Source organism: Hippocampus bargibanti, linkage group LG07, assembly GCF_051943395.1.
Source record: "Hippocampus bargibanti isolate YZ-2025 linkage group LG07, ASM5194339v1, whole genome shotgun sequence".
Lineage (NCBI taxonomy): Eukaryota > Metazoa > Chordata > Actinopteri > Syngnathiformes > Syngnathidae > Hippocampus > Hippocampus bargibanti.
Genome location: NC_142740.1, coordinates 11,941,728 through 11,966,927, shown reverse-complemented (window position 1 = coordinate 11,966,927; position 25,200 = coordinate 11,941,728). Strand labels below are relative to the sequence as shown.

At 41.0% G+C, this 25,200-nt stretch overlaps 1 protein-coding gene across 1 annotated transcript; it reads right to left on the bottom strand.

Moving 5' to 3' along the window:
* Positions 1 to 7,600: 7,600 nt before the first annotated feature.
* Positions 7,601 to 23,528, bottom strand: atg4c (autophagy related 4C, cysteine peptidase). Its single transcript, XM_089001593.1, has 10 exons — positions 23,038 to 23,528; positions 22,590 to 22,673; positions 20,103 to 20,333; positions 16,665 to 17,007; positions 16,307 to 16,377; positions 12,866 to 13,068; positions 12,234 to 12,312; positions 11,402 to 11,478; positions 10,717 to 10,836; positions 7,601 to 10,429 (listed from the first exon to the last, which is right to left on the bottom strand). The coding sequence occupies exons 1-10, from the start codon at positions 23,111 to 23,113 to the stop codon at positions 10,262 to 10,264; spliced, it is 1,452 nt and encodes a 483-aa protein (XP_088857719.1). The 5' UTR covers positions 23,114 to 23,528; the 3' UTR covers positions 7,601 to 10,261.
* Positions 23,529 to 25,200: the final 1,672 nt, after the last annotated feature.

The following is a 25,200-nucleotide window of genomic DNA, read 5'->3' as shown; positions in this document are numbered from 1 at the left end:
CACAAGCAGGTTCCCCGGGGTCATCTGCTCTCTATCCAGCATGACACAGCGTCACTCATTGAGAAGGACTGGTGCATTGTCACATATTCACATGTATTGATATACTGTATCACATTTGTGTCATTCCGAAGTGAGCAAACAATCGCGCAGTGCCACATTTAGCGCTCCCACACAGTCTATGACTGGCCCTCACAGTAACCACGAAGTCAAAATAAAGCATAGGGCTTCAACATCAACACATTTTGCGATAGATACGTGATCAAAATCAATACAAAATGTGTTCAGTGAATTGTTCGTTAAAAAAAGTATTAAAACTGCAATGGTGGAACTGTGTCGTGTAGCGAGAAGCCATGGAAATTTGATCCAGAATCCCTTATTTATTTATTTATTTATTTATTTATTTATTTATTTATTTATTTATTTTCTTATTGTAACCCTGAAGTACATGACCAAGTATATAATTGACATATAATATAACATAAGTTTATAATTTTAAGAAACAAAAACCCTTTCTAGGCGACTTAAACAGCAAGTAAGAAACATTTTAGGCAAAGTTAGATCGCAAGATGACAAAATTATGTCACTGAGGGATCTCCAAGTGAGCGGTTGGTGCACAAAATTCATGTTCTCATTGTCAACTTGTGGAGGCGTTATTTAAATTTCAATTGTTTAAAAATACATATTTCCTAATTATAACAACACAACACGCAATATTTACACACTCATCACTTTATTTAATGGATTACATAATTTGCTCAAAAGAAAAGTTGAGGTTTTCATGTTGATTTAAGCCTTGGGAAGCGCTCTTGTTTCCCCATCTGTCTTCTTCTTTTCCTTTCGGCTTTTCCCCTCAGGGGTCGCCACAGCGAATCAATGTCCTCCATCTATCCCGGTTTTGTGCATCCTCTTCCCTCACACCAGCTTCCTTCATGTCCTCTTTGACCACATCCATATACCTCCTCTTCGGTCTTCCTCTCGGTCTCCTGCCTGGCAGTTCAAGGCTCAGCATCCTTCTCCCGATATAGTCACTCTGTCTCCTCTGGACATGTCCAAACCATCTCAGTCTGGCCTCTTTGACTTTCTCTCCAAAGCCTCGAAAATGAGTTGTCCCTCTAATGTACTCATTCCTGATCCTATCCAACCTGGTCACTCCCAAAGAAAACTTCAACATCCTCAGCTCTGCTACCTCCAGCTCTGCTTCCTGTCTTTTCTTCAGTGGCACTGTCTCCACTCCAAACATCATAGCTGGTCTGACCATTGTTTTATACACTTTTCCTTTCATCCTAGCTGAAACCCTTCTATCACACATCACACCTGACATCTTCCTCCAGCCACTCCAGTCTACTTGGACACGCTTCTTCACCTTTTTTCAACACTCTCCATTGCTCTGGACAGTAGACCCCAAGTACTTAAAATCATCCACCTTCTTTATCTCTTTTCCCTGTAGCATCACTCTAGCACTTTGATCCCTCTCATTCACACACATATATTCCGTCTTGCTGCGACTGATCTTCATTCCTCTCCTTTGCAGGGCATATCTCCACAGCTCTAGTTTCTCCGCCACCTGTTCCCTGTTCTCGCTACAGATCACAATGTCATCTGCAAACATCATGGTCCAAGGAGATTCTTGTCTAACATTGTCTGTCAGCCTGTCCATCACCATAGCTTGTTTCCCTATTTGTCACTTTTGCAAAATAAATTGCCTACCATTAGTGTTAATATTGTCAAAACTCATTGAGTACATTGCAAATGTAGTAATGTGGTTCCACTAAGACCATGATACTGAGAAAAATGCCATTTGAAAAAGAAAAACACAAGAAAAATAAAAAAACGCAAACAAAAGCACTCTGAGAGCAAACATGTTTGTGAAGGTATCCAGTATACCTTTGTTTGAGAATGACAAGTGGCAGAGAGAATAAACGAGCTGATATCCAATGAAAATGCAACACATTTTAACCTGTGATAAGATTTGACAGGGTTTTACACCAATTCAACTATTAAATAGTGAATTCCATGTCCACTGTTGCCGAAGTGGACTTATTCAGTAAAATGATGATTTTTAATTACAATCTCAACATGTTGGCTGTCGCGAAAATAGCTGTGATTCTCATAAACCTTGCTTTTTTTGTTGTTGTTGTCTTCGGAACGGGAAGGAATTAGTCATCGCAACACATCACGGCATACAACTTACTACACTTTTGTCTTACTCGACCAAACATCGCGAACGTCGGTCACCAGATGCCAGCGGGCTAGTGTGGCTAAGGAGCACACGAATATGAGTCACAATTTACTAAAGATACAAAAGTACAGCTAGTTGTACTCACGTTTTGGTCATGAACTCACATTTAAAGTTATCTAGCTGGCTACCGAGCTCTATATTTGCTATCTATTAGCTGGCTGGCTATCTGGCTAGCTATCTATCTGGCGAGTTGGCTAGCTCTCTAGTGGCTATCTAATAGCTATCTATTAGCTGTCTAGCTGGCTGGGTAGCTATCTAGCTGGCGATCTATTAGCTATCTAATGGCTATCTAACGGCTATCTATTAGATAGCTAGCTAGCTTTCTATCTATTTGAGTTACTTCCCGGTTAAGTGAACGCTGGTGCGTGTGGCTGCCGCTGCTCACCCAGAGAAAAAATTATCATGTGACTGGAAAGTGACCTTGAGAGTTTTGAAAGCCGCTTTTAGATGAAATTTCTGATTATTATTATTATTATTATTTGTGTTTTCTTGTGTCACTTTGTGTTTTTGTGCATCATGTGGAATGGATACGGATTGTTTTTCAGCATTTTTGGCCACGACAATCATCATGGAGGAGACTGTGCAGAGCGGTTGTGCCTTTTCGGCAGCATGACTATGCCAGTACTGTTTTTGAATGGGAGGAATGTCGGTGCCACTTGACTGTCATCGTTGGACAGCTCTGGGACAAAATGTGCTTTTTTGCGCCTGTAATGGGCAGCATCTTCACAGCCCTGCTTTGTTCGGCGGTAAGGTCGGTGCTGTTGAACAGTCTGCGGCTGGATGGATGCATGGCTTGAGGAGCCCGCGATAAGAAGAAAGGAGCCAATGCATATGTGGAACTGTCGCGGCTTGGAATCGAAGCGGATTCATGTGGGACAGGAGATGTGAGACAATCTCTTTTCGTTAATGGATGCTACAGCTGCATGTTTGCTTTCAACATTTAGCTTGTAGGAGACAGGATCATTTTCATAGAGTTGCTTGTTCTGTAGCCACAATGGGACACAAGCTTTTGTCTTATTGTGGCAGTCCCAAGCCCCGATAAATACAGTACAGAGGGTTGTGTCAGGAAGGGCATACGACGTAAACACTTGGCCAAAACAAACATGCGAATCAAACCTCTGAATATGGAGGATGCTGATTTGCTGTGGCGACCCCTAGAAGGGAAAAGCCGAAAGGAAAAGAAGAAGACAAAGTTTAAAATAAAAGAGTGGATGGGCTCAAAGTCTCGATTCAAGTGTTTTATAATACAGTACTATGTTCACCGTGGCACCATTTATCTTGGAAACATGGTTTTCTCGTACTTGTGAATGTAAAATTACAAAAACAGACGCATTATGAGAAAAAAAGTTGGATTTTATGCCTATAACTGCCCTAAAAACTTTGCTAATTACTTTATTTAGCTATCTTTCTTACTTATTTTGAGGCAGAGGGGTGCAACATACAAAGGATCAGTGTGACTGACAGTAAGATAATGGTCCTTTTATTATTGTATTTATTCATTCATCTTCCGAACCGCTTATTCCTTAGCAAGGTCGCGCGGGGTGTTAAAGCCTATACCAGCTGTCTCCCGGCAGTAGGCGAGGACACCCTGAACTGGTTTCCAGCCCATCACAGTCTATTTATTTATAATTTTTAAAAAGCTGAAGAATGTGACCTTGTGTGTGGACTCTTGGTAATGTTCACACCGTGGTAAACATTTACACGTTCTTGTCCGACACTGTCCTGAATAATCAGAGCATGATGACATTTTTCTGGCTTCTGACCAGAAGAGTTTCGTGTGGCATAATGCCTCAGCACTTTCCCTGAAGCTCCGGTGAGCAGTCTGGCACAAGGGGCTGGGTCGGAGACAGGCGGAGACAAGTGGGCAGTTGCATGGACATGACTTTTGACTCTGAATGCAGTCTGATGCAGTTGGGTATTTCCGCTCTAACGGCTGTGAGATGCGGATATTTTTAGCAGCTTGGAGATATCACTCTGAGCTGACATTTCAAAGTGACGTACCTGTTTGACGATACATGGAATTCCACAAGGGTGGGCAAGCGCAACTGAGGATAAATCGAGCACCCCTGGTGTGATGATGGAGAGGGAGTGTGACACATTTTCATTTAGAATCACTTACACTCAACCAATCCATACTTGTGTAAGTGTATAAATCCACAGGCTAGTATGAATGGCCGAGACCAGACATCGCTTTCAGTACTGAAAACATGCATATAGAGTCGATATGCATGTTATATGCATCTTATAGTCTATATTATAGACTATAAGTGAAATGATAATTTCTCGATCTGGTGGATCGACAAAAGTTTGATCCAACATGCTAATCTTGGGTGAATTGGCTCCAGGAAATACATATACTTCTCAACAAAACAATCAGATCCAAAAGTAGAGAAGTGAATATTGCACTGAAAAAAATGCTGTGTTGAATGTATTTCATTGCATTTCACCAAATAGTTGCAGAAAAATAAAATAATATTCTCAAAACTCATTTTTTTTGTCGCAGGAACATCAAATGATCTGGCGGGCCACATTTGGTCCTCAGGCCTTGAGTTTGGTACCTGTGAATTCAATGAAGTGGACCAGTCGTGTGAATGCTAAAAAAGTGATATTTCATCAGATGTCTGTATAAGCTCTCAGTCGTACAGGAGTGGTCCATCGATGAGAAGGTTTCTTCAGCCTTCATCTGTACAATTTTGAAGGTTTCGGACGTTTCGCCTCCTATCCAAGAGGCTTCGTCAGCGAACTAAAGTCTGACTGGTCGTATCGGCCCTATTTATATATCCCTAATGTCCAGGCATGGCGGCGCCGGACACAGCTATGATAGGTCACTACTCTCAGGTGGGGGGAGCAGAGGACCCCTCCCCGTTGCCCCACTGATTGTTCCCACATTCCTGACTAACGACTGGCCTATTTCCCCCACTCCCACCGGTATCACCTCATCAGCATAACGAATGTTGCCTAACCTGTTTTGCCTAAGCAGGCTATTGTATGAACGATCCAAATTGAACCTCACCCCACCAGACCGGTTTAAAGAAGGATTTTGTTGTTTTATAAGAATCACTTCTTTTACCCCCCTTTCAAACCATCTATGTTCTTTCGCTAAGATTTTAAACTCATTGTCGTCAAATGAGTGGTTGCTAGCTTTTAGGTGCAAATGTACTGCCGATTGAGGCCCACTTGTATTATCCCTGCGATGTTGATAAAGTCTTTTTTGAGAATTTGTTGAGTCTCCCCAATGTACGGCTCTTTACAATTTTCATTCTTACAATGTATGGAATAAACTACATTACTTTGCTTTTCATTTGGTAGCCTATCTTTTGGATGCACTAATTTTTGCCTTAACGTGTTTATCGGTTTGAAATAAGTTGGAATTTTATGTTGCCAAAGGACTGTTTGTAATTTTTCAGAAACTCCTGCAATGTAAGGTACTGCTACTCCTCTCCTTTTTGTATCTTGAGAATTATTGGTTTCATTCCCTATTCTTTCTTTCTGACATTTGTTAAATGACCACTGAGGGTACCCACAGTTAGTGAGTGCGCTCCTGATATGTTTAGACTCCTTTTCTCTACCTTCAATGCTAGTTGGTATTAGTTTAGCCCTATGCTGGGGGGTTCTGATAACTCCTAGTTTGTGTTGTAAAGGGTGGTTAGAGTCAAAAAGTAAGTATTGGTCAGTGTGCGTAGCCTTCCTAAAGACTTCTGTTTTTAGCGCTCTGTCCTCTTTTATAATTACTTTACAATCCAAGAAGGCGAGTTGGTTCTCTTTAATGTCCTCACGAGTAAATTTAATGTTGATGTCTACAGAGTTGAGGTGATCTGTGAAGGATTGAATTTCTTGTTTTTTAATTATCACAAAAGTATCGTCCACATATCTAAACCAGTATCTAGGTTTTGTCCCCGGGAAGGATGTGAGGGTTCAATTTGGATCGTTCATACAATAGCCTGCTTAGGCAAAACAGGTTAGGCAACATTCGTTATGCTGATGAGGTGATACCGGTGGGAGTGGGGGAAATAGGCCAGTCGTTAGTCAGGAATGTAGGAACAATCAGTGGGGCAACAGGGAGGGGTCCTCTGCACATAGCTGTGTCCGGCGCCGCCATGCCTGGACATTAGGGATATATAAATAGGGCCGATACGACCAGTCAGACTTTAGTTCGCTGACGAAGCCTCTTGGATAGGAGGCGAAACGTCCGAAACTTTCACTTTTGTACAGATGACGGCTGAAGAAACCTTCTCATCGATTTCATCAGATTATTTTAAGTGCAAACAAGACAACATTGAGTAAATTAAAAACAAACAAAACCTTTTCTGTGTATGTTCTCCCAGTATGTGTGAGGATTTTCCTGCATGTTAGCTTCATTCAATGTTTGAAAATGTCAAGAGGAATGAATGTTAGCATTAATGGTCGTTTGTCTGTAACTGCCTTGCAATTAATTGGCCGGGCGACCTGTTCACTGTGCACCCTGCCTCTCACCCAGTGAGCTATAATAGGCTCCAGTTTACTCACACCTCTGAGCATGAGAAGTGCTTTTGACAATTAATACTAGTGTCTGAAATGGATGGCAAAATATTAGCAGACACCCGGGCAGACAACTCTGAAAAGTTGCCTGCAACCGGCCTCACAACGTGAAACACAATAAGACGAGTAATCACACACAAAAAAAACAGTATAAAGGATTTTTTAAATTAAGGAAGTACCTACCACAAATGCTCCCTTGCTTAATTTAGGGAAATATCCCTTACTGAAAATTTTACTCCAGTTGTCATTTGTCGTCAAGGTGCACAATGCAATGTTTGTGTTGCGTTGTCTGCTCAAAGCCACGTGTCCTCCTCTTTCTAAGCGTCTTTCAAAACTCTCAAGTACACTTTTCAGTCATGGTGTAGTCCGAAGCACGAAACAGGTTTCTGATTGGCTGCCGTGCCTAGTATGCAAATTACCTAACGAACGTTTGTGACTGAAAAGTGTACTTGAAAGTTTTCAAAGCTTAGAAAGAGGAGTCCACGTGGCTTGTAGCAGTTTGCTTGTAGCGGTTGCTTTATTGAATAAAACAAACGTTTGGTTTGATAATAATCTTTTTTTTTTTCTTGAAGAAGTTATCGGTCACCCAGGCCGAGACGTTTTGAAAGTTGTACGCCCAACCTAAATGTTGTACGCCCCAGGCCTCCGGGCAGATGTTATTTCAAACACTGTTAATACGTATATACTTTATTTTAATATAAATTAAGAATATTTTTTAAAAATCGATGTAAAATAATTGGAAGACCTCACTCAATTTTATACAGACTTGTTGCCAAAGAACAAACACTTTATTAGTTGCATCATCCTTTCAACACAGACGACCAATTTGTCTGTAAAACACATAAATTATCATCACAGACTCGGTTTTTGGGAGAAATTTCCTTGGCTGCAGATTAGATTTTCAGGAATCTCAAATGTCAATGACGTGAGGCAGCTGCTTTGAATAGCATGATCTGTCTGCATATGTGTGTGTGTGTGTGTGTGTGTGTGTGCATGAGAGGGATGGGATGCTTTGTAAAGCCATATTCCATTTCCCCTGGGCGTGTGTGTCATTAATCAAATATTCATACATGTCCTGTAAATACATGGAGAACACAGTCAACCCTCAGTGGTCTGTGCCCCACAGCACAAGTGCTCTTTCATGTTTCTGTCAAAAATGCCATGATGTCCGATTCTCTCCTGAGACCACGCTACATTCAAACCGTGCTCTTTGTGTGTAAAAGCTCAAGAATGTTGCTGGTCTTTTGCTCCTCCATACATGATGATCTGGCTCAGTCCACAGAGCTGTCCGGTCGTCGGCTAAAAACAACCTAGGAGCAACACGCAGATCAGACTGGTGATCTAAATGATGCCATTATGTGCTTTGCCATTGCTTCTCTGTGGTAAGGAAGAGAACAGATGAGAGATTCTACTGTTCATCCACCCTCACCCTTGGCCCGGCGTTGCCGTAGAAGGGGGCATTTCCCGCCTCGGAGAAGGAAGCCTCATCATAATACAAGAATGTGTATTGTACAGCAAAAAAAGTCTGACATAGCTCAATCTGAGAGGGCACCAGACAGATTTGCCATGGTAACAGAACACAAGGATATTTTCTTTTCCTCAGATGGTAACAGAACACAGTTGCCGTGTCACTGGTTCACATATTTTCCAGTGCCTGGTTAATGGCCTGGAGAGATAGTTCGGACATACGATTAGTTTTAATCTCCTGAATTTGATTCGCTGTGAAAGTGATTGAATGCATTTTAGCAAATCGCTGCAGCTTGGCTTGGAAGTAAACAATATTTACTCAAGCAGTTTCTTGGTTTTCACATCTCTCCAGCAGACTGATTTACTGCTGTTGAAAACATTTGACCTTCCGGCAAGTATTGTCCAATTTTACAAACATTATAGTTTGTAATTTTTTCTGGGAAATTTTCTGAAAATAGTAAAAAGCTGTATTGCGGAAAGTTATAAAACAGAATTACTTATGATATTTAAGATTTATTAAGCCGGCCCGGTAGTTCAGTGGTTAGCACACCGGCTTCACAGTGCAGAGGTTGCCGGTTCGCGTCCCGGTCCGGCCTCCCTGTGTGGAGTTTGCACGTTCTCCCCGGGCCCGCGTGGGTTTTCTCCGGGTTCTCCGGTTTCCTCCCACACGCATGGCAGGCAGATTGACCACTACAAATTGTCCCTAGGTGTGAGAGTGACTGTTGTACGTCTTTGTGTGCCCTGCGATTGGCTGGCAACCAATTCAGGGTGTCCCAAAGACAGCTGAGATAGGCTCCAGCACCCTCCGCGACCCAAATGAGGACTACGCAGTATGGAAAATGGATGGATGGAAGATGTATTAAATATGTGGGCACCTTTTGTAAGATCTTTTTACAAGCATTTGGTGACATGAAACACCAGTATTATTAATACTCCAAAAGAAATTCTACATCAAAACGATTCAACATGTATAACACAAGAAAACAAAACAAAACCAAACAGAAAAGTAATAATAATAATAATAATAATAATAAATTTAATTTCTAAGCACCTTTCAAAACTCTCAAGGACACTTTACAGTCATGGGATAATAACTTTTTTTGTGTGTGTGCGGGTGAGCAGCAGCAGCCATTTGCGCCAGTGTTCACTCTGCCCGGAAGTATGACAGCAGCAAAGTTATGAAACAAAGAGGAAAGGAAAGAAAGAAGTTATGAAGAAGAAAAACAAAAGAAAAGTCAAAAGAAGAAAAACAAAATACAGGAGCTGCTGGAAAGGCAGCCACTCTCGCGGTGGTGCTTATTATCTTTTGATATGTGTGGCATCATTGGTGCTTCACTTCAGCCACACTACAAAATTACCTTAAAGTTCAGATTACGCTACCCCGACCTCCCCAATCTCCGCACATTTTTTATATTTTTATGATATGATTAATGAGGTGTACCGCCCCTGACAAACCTAAACATTGGTCACTTTGACTGTGTTTATTGATTTAATATTTCCAGTTTCATTCTAAATTTAATACAAATATAGAACGTGCAGGTGCAAAATAATCAAAGGCTCCGGTGTGACACTAAATGATTATTTTTACAAACGCTAAAACATGCATCTTATTTGATGAAATATTGTTGGATTGGCGTGTAAACATTCATGGACATAATAAAGCCTTTTATTTTACCATATCCATTCAAGTCTAACACAAATCATGCAAAATGCAAGCGGAATTTCAATTGCAATATTTTCCACGTGGGTGGCACTGTGGACATACTGAACTAGTAACATGATTGGAACACTGAAATGTCTGCTGGGTCAAATAAAACTAAGTAATAATTGCACACTTTAATTACTTCTTCTATTTAGTATAAAAATAGGTTAATTCAGCAGAGTGCTACAAATGTCCTACGACAAAAAAAATATATATATTAGCTGGTTAACACCTGCAATTCACCTGTTCACCAATTAGTGAAAACATTGTTTCCAGCGAGGCTATATTTTTAAAAATTTCAATGTCACATTCATGTCAGAAAAAAACTTTTCTGGTCAAAGTAGTACAAAGCCCCCAGCGGTGGTGATTGTCCTTCTCGGGTCACGGATGAAGGGCCATTCTCTCTTTTCCCGGGTCGCGGTGGCTGACAGGTCATAATCTCTGCCATGGCCTTGCACAATAGTGAACGCTGGGTATTTGTCGCTTGCTGATGGCTGTAGCACCTGAAACCACAACAGACTTGTGTTTTACAGGCATTCGCATTGCAAAATACTGCTCACGTTTCTGCCCACCTATGTTGTTTTTGTTTCTCTTTTTTGGTAACTAATTATGGATAAAGAGTAAATAGAATTTTAATTAATATGGCGAATGATTTGAAGCTAATTTATTGATTAACAGGAGTGCAGAAGGTGGGATAAATGGCTGAATGCTGACATCTAGTGGACAAGTTGTGGCTGACTATGAGAATGGCTAAAATAAAGGTTTCTGAAATTGTTGAATGAATTTTTACCTGAGATAGCTCTTGGCTGATTTTCTCATAGTCTTGGACACTTCTGGAGTAGAATCCTATGGTACAGCTTGGATCCATCTTAGTGAAAGGCATCTTCTTTGGTGAGGGACAATGATAGGACTACACAAAAGAATAGAGTACGTACTTCAAATCATTTTCAAAATGAAAGAGCAATTAAATGTGTGAAGAAGTCTTTGTTGTCTCCTTTCACAATGGAAACCTATTCACACTCTCCCCACTCCACCACAAAAAAATACTGTTATATTTTATATGTATGTATAGTATAAAACAAAGTATAAAAAACAGTTTGTACAGTATATGAAGATGCGTGCTCATCTTGTATGCATGCATCCCGTCGCAGGGTCAGTTTTACAGGAGAAATTTTTCATCTCAGATTGAAAATCTCGATTAGATTTAAATGTAATATGCTAATTTCGCTGTGATTCTTTCACATACCTCAATAGTGTATCAAACCGGTCGAAACAAAGCTCTGTTTGGCAAGGGACGTCTCTTGTAAATTTACTTTTTGCTCTTTAGTGGCGAGTGAGTGGAATATTAAAATATTGCTTGACATAATATTGATGGATGGGGTGCTTTAAGATGAATAGCATTCGATACTAACAGAAATGATTACATTCACATTTCTCGGCTTTTGGATAGTTCCTTTGTGACTTTTCCCCATTACCTGGAGAGGGAATTCGCTAGTGCTGACATCCACAAAAGACTGACAGTAATGAGGGTCCATGTAAATCAAGCTGTCATCTGCAAGGACAAAACATGAGACAAGTTATTTAAAAACATGGGATCATTACAAAAATGAGCCTCCCCCCCAATTTCAATGGAGGGTTGCTCAAAGTCACCTGCACGCCGTACTGTTGCCTCAAATACGCCTCCCACAAAGTTACTGCTTTTTAATATCGCCAAAGGCGGCTTCACTTCTGCATAATATGATGGAGTTCTACAGGCACATTCTTAATACCCCCAACAAAAGGTAATTTTGTGCACACCTGGGTCTTTGCTGGGCGCGAGGATTACTTTTACAAATACGCAATTATATTTGATCATTTACATTTGATGAATGCAGAGATGAGCTACATCCTGGCAGAAAGAATGTATTGCTTGTCATTTAGACATCATTCCACACCATATATCACGTTGATAAAATGTAAATGCGTAAATATTGACTGCCAAGATGTACAACTGAAGGTTCCTCCCAGCGCCTGAAGGTGATGAAGAGTGGCTCGCTTTGGAGCCTGGAAGAAATGTAATGCATGCCTCTTATGGAAATCAATGACTTCACACAACTTGGGAGGTTTACTTGTGATAAATGGCTGAGCCTTTGATGGGTCAGAGAGAATAAAGGAACTGTGGCTTCATTTGCTTCCTCTTGTGTTTTCCATGTGCAAACAGGAATATATTAACTCACTTTAACTTCTCGTACAAGAAAAGGTGCACCATGCTAAAGAACTTGTTATTCATACCAACCTCGCTTTCTTTTACATTGCGCAAATACTCACCTTGAAACCCTACAAAGTAGCAGGCCTGTTTGGGCTTCCCTCCAATGATGCCGATGCAGTACTCCAGACTTAGTATTCTCTACGGAAAAAAACAAACAAACAAACTGAAAACCGGTGTTGTAATTGCTTTTATTCAGCACACATAATTTTAAATGCAAGTGCGATACATTTTATTTCAGGTCTTCTTTTACAGTTGAACTTTACTCCGGCATGTAGCTGTTTGGAACCATCGGTTTCACTCTTTATATCACAGATATCAAAGTCAGGGAACGGGGGCCAAATTTGGCCTGCCAAATCATTGTATTCGGACCGCGAAAGCAAATCAAACTTGTGACATTTCATGATGCTTGCTAAAGTCTGAACTAACATTTCAAATTGTCAAATGTAAACCACAATAACAGTTATTATTTTTGGCTAAAAATTTAAAAACCAGTTAATCGTTCATTTGTAATGCGCTCTATATGGAATATATGGAGGAGATGAAACATTCTAATGGCTTCTCCAAATTCATAATGGCCCCCGAGAGGAAACCAAGGCAAAAAATGGATGACACCCTTGCTTTATATCATAGCCAATAGTGAGCTGAAAACCCTAAGCTATAGTATGAAAATACATATGCCGGTATACATCACCTTTGCAAAGTTAAAGTACTCAGGGTTGGTCTTTTCTCCTCCCAGTCGCACAGGAATGAGAATGATAACAGCATTACTGTCTGGCAGGGTGAGCGCAGACACCGATGGGTTGTTTTTTGGAGGGGACAGGTCATCTGATGTACCAGCTAATGGCGGCCTAGCTTTGCTTGCCCTGTGGCTGTCAATCACATCAGCGCTGTAAACTGAAGTTGACAAACATAACAATAGTTTTTCTGTTGTTTTCTCTTCTATTTACTAAATGTTGATGTCCTAAAAGTTACATACTTAATCACAAAACATACAGGGATTGGCTACAACGTGGTCATTATGTTTACACTTCTGCCTGCCAAATTTGAGATACAGCACCAGAATTGTATCAAATGTGTTTCATAATGAGTACTAAGAAAGTTTAATGAGTGAAATTAGCATTGATAAAGAATTGGACTGTACGTCATATTGAAAGTCTTGTTGACGATGTTAGACAAGAATCTCCTTGGACCATGATGTTTGCAGATGACATTGTGATCAATAGTGAGAGCAGGGAACAGGTGGGGGAGAAACTAGAGGTATGCGCTGGGAAGGAGAGGAATGAAGATCAATCGCAGCAAGATGGAATATATGTGTGTGAATGACAGGGATCCAAGTACAAACAAGAGTGACGCTACAAGGAGAAGATATGAAGAAGGTGGAGAATTTTAAGTACTTGGGGTCAACTGTCCAAAGCAATGGAGAGTGTGGAAAAAAGGTGAAGAAGCGTGTCCAAGCAGGCTGAAGCGGCTGGAGAAAAATGTCAGGTGTGATGTGTGATAGAAGGGTTTCAGCTAAGATGAAAGGAAAATTGTATAAAACGGTGGTGAGACCAGCCATGATGTTTGGACCGGAGACAGTGCCACTGAAGAAAAGACAGGAAGCAGAGCTGGAGGTAGCAGAGATGAATATGTTGAGGTTTTCTTTGGGAGTGACCAGGTTGGATAGGATCAGGAATGAGTATATTAGAGGGGCAACTCATATTAGAGCAGGGGTGGGCAAACTTTTTGACTCGCGGGCCGCATTGGGTTCTAAAATTTGACAGAGGGGCCCGGGCCAGGAGCATTTGGAGGGAGTGTTTGGGCCGGAAATACTCTGAACAAGTTATGTCCATAATTTATAAAATCACTTCAAATGACTTCGACTGAGCGTATTTTACAAAGATTCCACAGCATATAGCTATAGTTTACGTTTTTAGACTTGCGCTGAATATTCATGAAGTCTTGTTTTCGAGTTGATGACGATCCCCTTTGACGTCACATTTGGACGGCCCCTGACCGAGAAAGCGACACACCATGCATTTTGGGTACTTTGTTTGGTCTGAAAACTTTGTGTTGATCCGTGTCGATGGCGAAATTAAAAGGAAAACGCATAAATAACGCGATGGTGAATCGTTGTGTGTTGCACCAAGACAACTATTTGATATTCGCTGACACAAATTCCCAGCTGACAAATCAGCCCATTTCTAACGGAGCTTGGGCACCATCTTCTGCATTTTCTGGGTGCTACATTACTGTCATTGGCGGCTCGAATTGATATGGGAGGACTCCTTGAATCAATTGCAAACATTTATGCTTTCCTCTTCAGAACTATTTGAATCATATTCATAACTGGATGAGTAACAAGAAAACATCTTCTCCGAACTTGAAGCCATTGTTTTGATTCTCGATCAAAGGCAAGACGTCTTGGCGTGACGTCACGAAGAGGGGGGTGGGACCTTCTGAAACTGACCATTTCCGGATTCATTTTGAAGTCATTTTTATTGGTGTTTTTCATTTAACTAAAAATATCAGCCTGCCTGATTTGGGTATTTTAGATGCTATAAAACGTTTTTCTGATGTCAGTGGGAAACAAAAACAAAACATGGTGCCGGTTGTCCTTTAAATGTAGTGTGTATAAACCTCATAGCACAGTAAGAACACTACAACCCAATTTATTAACTGTCTTTCAAATGTGAAAAATATCCCTGATTAGTTAATACATTTGTCTCAAGGAATATGGCGTTTACATAGTATTTCGCAGATACTTGGAGGAGGAAATGGAAATAGATTAAAATAACGTGCACTGTGATTTACCAAGATTGCGTCTGTTTCCATCGAAGGGGCAAAGTTAAAGAAATCAACATTTATTGAAAAATGGAATCACTTTCAACATTCAAAACATATTATTACACAACGAAATATTCAAGCTCAATGATACCTACTTGTGTTAAATTCCGCCAAATCATGGAAGGTTTGTCCTGACCGCGCGCTCAACAAACTCCTCACAGACGCCCTCGCGCGCAAACAATACACGTGTACCGTCGCGGAGCACACGGACGTAGGCTACCTACAAGTGAAATTTGCATACTCGGCACGGCAGCCAATCAGAAGCCTTCTTCTTTCTTCCGGACTTTATCAAGCGTTATAAAGTCGTGCAATTGCATATCATTTTCCAAAATAGTTGCACAGAACCTCTGCCCAGAAGAAAGATTCAAAAGAAGCTAACAAGATATGTGACGCTACAAAACGTAAATTTACATTAAACCGTGACTGTAAAGTGTACGTGAGACTTATAAAAGGGGCTTAGTGGCTCGTAGAAAGTAATGCAAACGTTGCTTTGTGCACCGCAATGACAATCGACAACTGCAGCAAAATCTACAGCCTTGTACATTTACCGTAAATTAAGCACGGTAGCATTTGTAGTAGGTGCATTCTTGATTTAAAAAAAAACTTTATACTTTGTGACAATGTTTTTTAATGTGATTAGTTGTCTCATTGTGCTTCAGGTTGTGAAAAATGGGGCAGGCGACTTTTCAGTTATCTGCCCTGTTGTTCGCTAACTTTTTGTCATGAGTTTTAGAAACTGTTTGTATTATAATTTGGGCAAATTCGGTGGGCCTGATTAAAAAGCCTAACGGGCCGTAGTTTGCCCATGTCTGTATTAGAGGCTTTGGAAGTCAGAGAGGCCAGACTGAGATGGTTTGGACATATATCGGGAGAAGGATGCTGAGCCTTGAACTGCCAGGCAGGAGACTGAGAGGAAAACCAAGGAAGAGGTATATGGATGTTGTCAAAGTGGACATGAAGGTAGCTGGTGTGAGAAAAGATGATGCACAAAACCGGGTTAGATGGAGGACACTGATTCGCTGTGGCGACCATTGAAGGGAAAAGCCGAAAGGAAAAGAAGAAAGGAGATGTTTACACAGAATATTGAGATAAACTGAATGAAGTGTTTGCTGTCTATTCCGTTTTGGTTTAAAAGAGACTTTCAAGAGTTTTATATTTTAGGGGGAGATTGTTACTGTACAATAAAACTAACCAAATGCAGTGGCTTTACAATCTCTAACAGCAAGTGCATACAGAGTGAAAAGTAGCACAAAAGTTTGGCAAAGCGCCCATGGTATTTTATCAAAAGCAAAGCCTTTTGAAATACCTGTACAGTCCTGAGAGACATAAGCAGTTATACTCGTTAAAGCAGGGTCCTTCACTTCATCCATAGCTTTCCTAAAAGGAGAGATACAGAAAGAGTTGGAGGGACTGAGCAATGCTCAAAGTTCACATGCAAAATGTAACAGTTAGCTGTTATCTTAGCAGTTGGTCTTCGGGATGAGTATGGGTGTTGCTATTTATTGAGTATTAAATATGTCTATTGAACAGTAAAGCATTTTGAACTTAGCCTTTTTAAACAATAGGTAAAACTATCACATCCATTTATTTTGCAGCCATTTTGTAAAGATGTGCACATTCAACAATGACCTACCCACCCCCTTTTTTACTCTGCATCTACTTACCTGAGAATGTGTGCGACAGCAGCGGGTCCATACCAGTCCCCCGCCCGTTTCCCCAATGTCAGACCTAAATGCACTAGTCTGTGCAGACCCAGCTGGGCAGAAGGGTGGTCTCCAAACCATGAAATCAGTGTCCGGTGGTACATTTCTTTTAAATGGGCATCTGCCTCCTCCGCTGGTCCTGGAGCCTGTGCCTGACCTCTGGCTGATGATTCAGGCTTGGACGGCCTGTTGAGAGTGCCCTGCAGAGAGGTCTCCAGGGATTCCACCAGGCACTTGGCTGCAGCGGTGGTCCATGTCTCAGCGTCTAAACACTGGAGTTGAAGTGCCTCTGACCATGTCCAGTCTACAAAGAAATCATTAAATTAAATCTATATCATGCAGAGGTTTTTTTTGTTCGATTATCTTATAAAAGCAAATGTTATTCTTTTTTTTTGCCTCACAAACGTTGCTTCATATTGACATTATTATTTTGTTGATTTATGGGGTTTTGGAATTAGTATGCTTTGGTTCTATGGTGAAATATAAGTAACTAACTCACATCAGTCAAGGTCTTCCTTCCTTTAGTTTGCTATAAATGTATTAATTATGGGAAGTAATTGAGAGGTAATAATTTGACCAGACACCTCAGAGTGCTTCCTGATTCTTAAATTTCTAGTTTTATACTTCACCATTAAAAAATATAGTCTTTCAGAACTTTGAATCTTGAGCATTCTCGAAAATCAAAAAAGCTATATTATATTATAGATTTGAATTACACTGTTTCACTTTAATTGCATCTTCTTCTTCCAAACAGGATGGGAGATGAAAATAGAGAAAATTGAATTGTCCTGGGTTATAAAAGAGAAGAGTCAAATTTGAAGCATTAACAATATGACCTTGATCCAAAGAGAATCAAAGTGAAATTGATCAATAAATATCCTTAAATGGCCATTTGTCATTTTACTGAAAAATATTTCATCGACGGTAGATTTTACAATCGACAGATGAGCCCGTTTTAAATATTGTTTTGCAAATGACCGCATTAAAATGGCAAGCCATTTCGTTATGAGGACTCATAAAGTCGAGGACACTGTGAGATCAGACAAAGCAATAAAGAATTCAGTCAAAAGCTGTGTGGAAAGCTTTCTGATTCAAAGTGGGGAAACCAAAATAAAAATAGTCGCTCAAATCTGTCAGTCTGTCCGTCAATTATTTGATCCGATTATCCGAATGGCGGTTGCTGGCATGCCGTAGCCTATTCCAGCTTGTCTTTGAGGGTACACCATGAATTGGTGTCTAGTTAATCGCAGAGCACACATAGAAAAACAACTATTTGTGCTTACATTCACACCTTTGGGACAATTTAGAGCATTCTGTCAACCCACCACATGTTTTTCGAATGTGGAAAGGAACCCGAGTGCCCGGCAGAAAAAAAAAGAACAATACACAACACGAACATGCAAGCTCCACACAGGAAATGCATTTGGAATCCACCCATTTTCCAGACCGCTTAGGGTCGCAGGGGTGCTTGAGCCTATCCCAGCCGTCTTCGGGCACAAGGCAGGGGATAACCTGAATTGGTTGCCAGCCAATCGCAGGGTACACAGAGACAAATTGCAGTCACTCTCACACTCACACTTAGGGAAAATTTGGAGTGTTCAATATGCCTGTCCCTCATGTTTTTGGAATCGGAGGACCCGGCAATCCATCCATTAAAAATGCTGTTCATCCAATTCAGGATAGCAAGACATCTGGAGTCTAATTGACTTTGAATGACAGACAAAGTCGCTGCCCTGAACATCGCGGGTCAGGGTCATTACAAATATTCAAAAACAGAATTGACACAGGAAGACAAATAACCAATGACACTCACATTAACACCAGTAGAGTAGTTTACTGTCTTTAATTCAAATAATGTCAGTGGCCCTATGACATTCATAGGGCCATATATATATATATATATATATATATATATATATATATATATATATATATATATATATATATATATATATATATATATATATATATATATATATATATATATCTTTTTTGTTTTTCTACTTTCATTCTTTTCATCACTTTGCTGCTGTGAAATGTAAATTTCTCCACTGTGGGACTAATAAAGGCAAATCCAATCCAATCCAATCCAATATATATATATATATATATATATATATATATATATATATATATATATATATATATATATATATATATATATATATATATATATATATACAGTAAAGTCTCGTTATATCGATATCAGATATATCGATAGTCCCGGTTATATCGATACTATTTCTATGCACGCACGGAGAAAATTACATGCAAACAGGGTCGGATATATCGATAGTCCCGGGTATATCGATATTTTTTCGGACTCCCTTGAATATCGATATAACGAGACTTTACTATATATATATATATATATATATATATATATATATATATATATATATATATATATATATATATATATATATATATATATATATATATATGCATACAAATATTAAATAACTGAAATACCTGACTCCATGCAGTGTTTGAAATAACGTTTGCCCGGAGGTCTGGGGCGTACAACTTTTACGTTGGGCGTACAACTTTCAGAACGTCTCGGCCCGGGTGGCCAACAACTTCTTCAAGAAAAAAAAAACAAAAAAATACGATTTTTTTCAAAATAAATGTTTGTTTTATTCAATAAAGTACAAGCAAAACCGCTACAAGCCACGTGACCTCCTGTTTCTCAGCGGCTTTCAAATCTTTAAGTACACTTTTCAGTCACGGTATAGTCCGAAGTCCGGTATAGTCCGAAGCACGACTCATGACAAAAAGATGTCGTTTGTCGTCATGGTGGACATTGCAATGTTTGCGTTGCGTTGTCTGCTTTTTATCTTCACTTGAGTCACAGGTAAGGTAGTTTGAATTTTCTGCTATGTTTCGGGTAATGAGACAATTTGAAAAGAGACCAAGTGAGATCAAGTGTCTGCCTGGCTTTTTCATTCATTAAATGGAATCAAAAGCCACTTGTATTTAATAGCTAGATTGGGGAAACAAGAGTCAAGTGTCACAAATCTCCCCGATGAACCCAAACAGAGCACATTAGCAATTACGGTAAATAAAAAATGTAAATTGTGTGTCATATGTAATGCTATATCAGTGTAAGGATGTTGAATTAGCATTTCTTGTTAATCAAAAACTCAAAAAATTATGACATTTTAAAACTACTCTGACAAATTCAATAAATAGAAAATGTTACGAAAATAAATTCACCTGAGTAAATTACATCTTTTTACTATTCATCGCTGAATGAAGTTGTACTCTACTGTTTTATAATTTTGTAAACCCTGGTATCTTTCAGAAGCTTTAAATAAAGTGATTTACTACTAATTCCACCTCCCAGCAAGGAAAATGTCAGGAGTGGCAGTGATGTATGATAAAACCAAAACCACTCACCTCTGCCCAAGAAGTGCAGAACAAGTGCTTGAGCCAACATCATCTGTCCAGCCCGCAGCATGCAGCCCCAGCCACAGTCGGATGTTAGAACAGAGCCAGGCAGAGGGGAAAGCTCTTCTCTATATGTTAGCCATATACGAGATCCAAAATCCCTCCGGAATTCGTCTATATTTCCCATGGCGGAGTCCTTGTCTGATGCTTCCAAGCAGGCTTCCGAAAAATTGTCATCATCTGGGGAAAACAGGATTAAGTCTGGTAACCACACCCCACACCCTCTATTACATAGATTTATCTGGTGAATTTAATTTGAGAACCATTCATTCATTCATTCATCTTCCAATCAGCTTATCCTCACCAGGGTCACAGGCATGGAGTCTATCCCAGTTATCTTTGGGCACGAGCTGAGCTACACCCTGAAATGATTGTCAGCCAATCGCAGGGCACACTGAGACAAACAACCATCCAGGCTCACAATCACACATTGGGACAAATTGGACTGTTCAATCAATGTACGATGCATATGTTTAAAGTGTAGGTGGAAACTACAGTACCTGGAGAAAAGCCACACGGGCACGGGTATGAAACATACTAACTCCACACAAGAAGGCCATGTAATTGAAACTGGGCCCTCTGTACTATGAGGCAGGCATGCTAACCAGTAATCCATCGTGCCCCCTGCATCGCTTATCCTGAACAGAGTGACAAGGGGTGCTAGAGCCTATTCTAACTGGATTGAGACAAAGGGCAGATTACACAAGGGGTGTCAAACTCGTTTTTACAGTGTACAGTTTCCTCTGAGGGCCATTATTATGTATTATATTATATACTGTACATGTTGAACCTCATCTCATCTCATCTCATTTTCCGTACCGCTTATTCCTCATTAGGGTCGCGGGGGTTGCTGGAGCCTATCTCAGCTGTCTTCGGGCACGAGGCGGGGGACACCCTGAATTGGTTGCCAGCCAATCGCAGGGCACACAAAGACATACAACAGTCACTCACACCTAGGGACAATTTGGAGTGGTCAATCTGCCTGCCATGTTTTTGGAGTGTGGGAGGAAACTCACGCGGGTCCGGGGAGAACATGCAAACTCCACACAGGGAGGCCGGACCGGGACGCGAACCGGCGACCTCTGCACTGTGAAGACGGTGTGCTCACCACTCGACTACCGGGCCGCCCTCATGTTGAACCCCTTCCACATATTAAATGCACAGTGCACATCAAATCAATCAATAACTACTTTTACAATCGAAAGTCAAGAATAATGACTGTTCTAGTGAATGAGATAACACAATTTACATTTTTGGTTGAGACTTTAGCAAGAAACATTGAACCTGAGATGCTTGATTTGCTTTCAAGGGCCAAATAAAATTGACTGGAGGGCCAGGTCTGACCCCTGCCCCTTGATTTGACACGAATGGACTACACCCTACAGCCAGTCACAGGGCCCATACAAATATGAACAACCATTCACACCCACATCGTCACCCAATGGGAAACTATCCCATCCATCCATTTTCGCACGGCAAGAGTGGCTGCCTTTTCAGCAGCTCATGTATTTTGTTTTTCTACTTTCATTCCTTTCATAACTTTGCTGCTGTGAAATGGAAATGTCTCCACTGTGAGACTAATAGCCCAAATCCAATCCAATTTTCCATACCGCATATTCCTCATTAGGGGCGTGGGGGTTGCTGGAGCCTACACCAACCATCTTCGGGCACTAGGCGGGGGGCACCCTTAATTGGTTGCCAGCCAATCGCAGGGCACACAAAGACATACAACAGTCACTCTCACACTCACACCCCGGGACAATTTGGAGTGTTCAATCTGCCTGACATGGTGGTTTTTGGAATGTGGGAGGAAACCGGAGGACCCGGAGACAACCTACGCGGGCCCGGGGAGAACATGCAAACTCCACACACGAAGGCCGGAGAGAGATGGGAACCGGCGACCTCTGCACTGTGAAGCCGGCGTGCTAACCATTTGACTACCGGGTCGCCCGGATTATCCCATAACTCTAGAATCAATTCATGTGTATTATAATCTATACAGTATTATTAAGTGCAAAGACACAAACAATTGCTGCAATCCTTTATCTTACTGAAGAGAACCTCACTGATTATGAATCCTGGCCCTCTACATCATTTAAGATAACCCTTCCTGATCTGAAGGTTCTACACACTTTACCTGCAATCATTGATCCTACACACATTCGACATTTCTGCAATGAGCAATGGCAACATTCTGGGGACATTCTGAGTTGCTGCAATGTGCATTGCCAAATGATTGGATTAGATATGCCTTTATTAGTCTCGCAGTGGAGAAATTTACATTTCACAGCAGCAAAGTGATGATCACATTCTAAATTTGGTTTTGGCAACACTCATCCACGTGTTGAAATAACCCAGAATCATTGGGTGCCAATCCTACAAATCAAGAATGGCAAATTAGAGAAGAAATACATATTCAGAAGCTGTGTAACATACCTTGAGCCTTAAAATGATAACACTTTCCCAGAAGAAGCACAGGGGAATTTCGGCTGAATGATGTCTTTGACTTCAGAGCCCAACCTACAAAAAAATCGACATTGTGTCACAATGTAGTTTTTTTTTTACAGTTGGAATGAAAAGGTTTTCACATTGTTAACAGTAGACATAAGTCGAGCCAACATTTCTGTTCAACACACATTGTTCTAGCCGAAGAACACGAGTTTCTTTGTCTCTACTTCCAGTTAAAAAACACATTTGAACAACACGTAAAAAATATATTGTGGAGTGACAGCCAAGATTTAATCAGCCATAAAAAAAAACATGCCGTGAAAGTGGAAATCGGATTTAGTACATTATAATGCATTTTTTTTTTCATTTTGAATAAGCCGAAACTGTGAGTTCTGTTATGTGTGCGTGCGTGTGCTTTGACCTCAAGCTCACTTACTGTATTTCACATTGTGCCACATGGACAAGAACTTCGTCTTCATTTTATCCACCTCGTCGCGCTCTTTGTTATCCATTTGGACCACCGAGGCATGTAACCCATTCCAACATCTCAGAGTAACGCTGATAGACCGTGTTTAGTGTGTGAATGTTTTGATCCAAAGATGGACTACCGCAACTCAAACGTTTACACCGAGAAAATATATTTATTACTTGAATGCATTTTTTTACTCAAAGGCTGCTCGTGGTAATGCAACATTCTAACGACGAGGTAATGAAGGAGAGAAACACATCACTTGCCAAACGACAATGTTTGTTGTTTTCAGGAAGTAGCGCAGGAAACATCCGATCTCGCGATTTTTCAAACAAACTAAAGGCAACGGCAGTCTGTGGAGGCTCGATTTGAATAACCCTATTTCCCTGACAGGCGGTGCTTAAATTGAGAATAAAATTCTTCCAACACTTTTATTCATTCATTCATTTTCCAATCCGCTTTATCGTTGGAGACGATTCGTACGTTAGAGGTAAATTAGTCACCGTATTTGTCCAAATCGGCTTTCCAGTCTGGCTGTAAATAGCAAGCGAGCATACTTCCACGAACACGAGTGCCTCTACTGTTAAATGCTAATTGTCATGCTCACGAGTGATGTGTCGTTCTCGAACGAACCGCTCTTAAAGCCGTCTCTTTGAAGGGAACGACTGCAACAGGCTCTCAATAGGGAGCTGTATAAAAGACCGATTCCACAACCCCTTCGGTTAAAGTCGCACGTGATTGGTCAAAATCCGTGGTAGAAGACAAACTCACACAAACACGCGTGCGTGTGCGTGTGTGTGTGTGCGCGCGCGCGCGTGTGTGTGTGTGTGTGTGTGTGTGTGTGTGTGTGTGTGTGTGTGTGTTCAGCTCAGTACAAAATCTGAAATTAATATCATTGTCACATCCCGTGTCAGTGAAAATTCCCTGTCCAAAATGAACAGTTTGGAGACAACGCCTGCCATGGAAAATCTGCATACAGTTTTCCTGCTTTGCTGGTCATGCACTCTCCCGGTGTTCACTCTCTAACACACACACACACACACACACACACACACACACACACACACACACACACACACACACACACACACACACACACACACACACACACACACACACACACACACACACACACACACACACACACACACACACACACACACACACACACACACACACACACACACACACACACACACACACACACACACACACACACACAGAGTTGTCCCTCGAATGTACTCATTCCTGATCCTATCCAACCTGGTCACTCCCAAAGAAAACCTCAACATCTTCAGCTCTGCTACCTCCAGCTCTACTTCCTGTCTTTTCTTCAGTGGCACTGTCTCCAGTCCAAAAATCATGGCTGGTCTCACCACTGTTTTATACATTTTTCCTTTCATCCTAGCTCAAACCCTTCTATCACACATCACACCTGACATTCTTCTCCAACCGATCCAGCCTGCCTGGACACACTTCTTCACCTCTTTTCCACACTCTCCATTGCTGTGGACAGTTGACCCCAAGTACTTAAAATCCTCCACCTTCTTTATCGCTTCTTCCTGCAGCATCACTCTTGCACTTGGATTCCTCTCATTCACACACATATATTCCATCTTGCTGCGATTGATCTTCATTCCTGTCCTTTCCAGGGCATACCTCCACATCTCTAGTTTCTCCGCCACCTGTTCCCTGTTCTCGCTACAGATCACAATGTCATCTGCAAACATCATGGTCCAAGGAGATTCTCGTCTAACATCGTCTGTCAGCCTGTCCATCACCATAGCAAATAAGAAGGGGCTCAGAGCTGACCCCTGGCGGAGTCCCACCTTCACCTTGAATTCCTCCGTCACACCAACAGCACACCTCACAACTGTCCTACAGTCATGATACTTGTCTTGCACCGCTCTGACATACTTTTCTGTCACTCCAGACTTCCTCATGCAATACCACAGCTCTTCTCTGGGCACCCTGCCATACACTTTTTCCAGATCTACAAAGACACAATGCAATTCCTTCTGACCTTCTCTGTACTTCTCTATCAGCATTCTTAAAGCAAACACTGCATCTGTCGTACACTTTTTTGGCATGAAGCCATACTGCTGCTCACAAATGTTCCCTTTTGCTCTT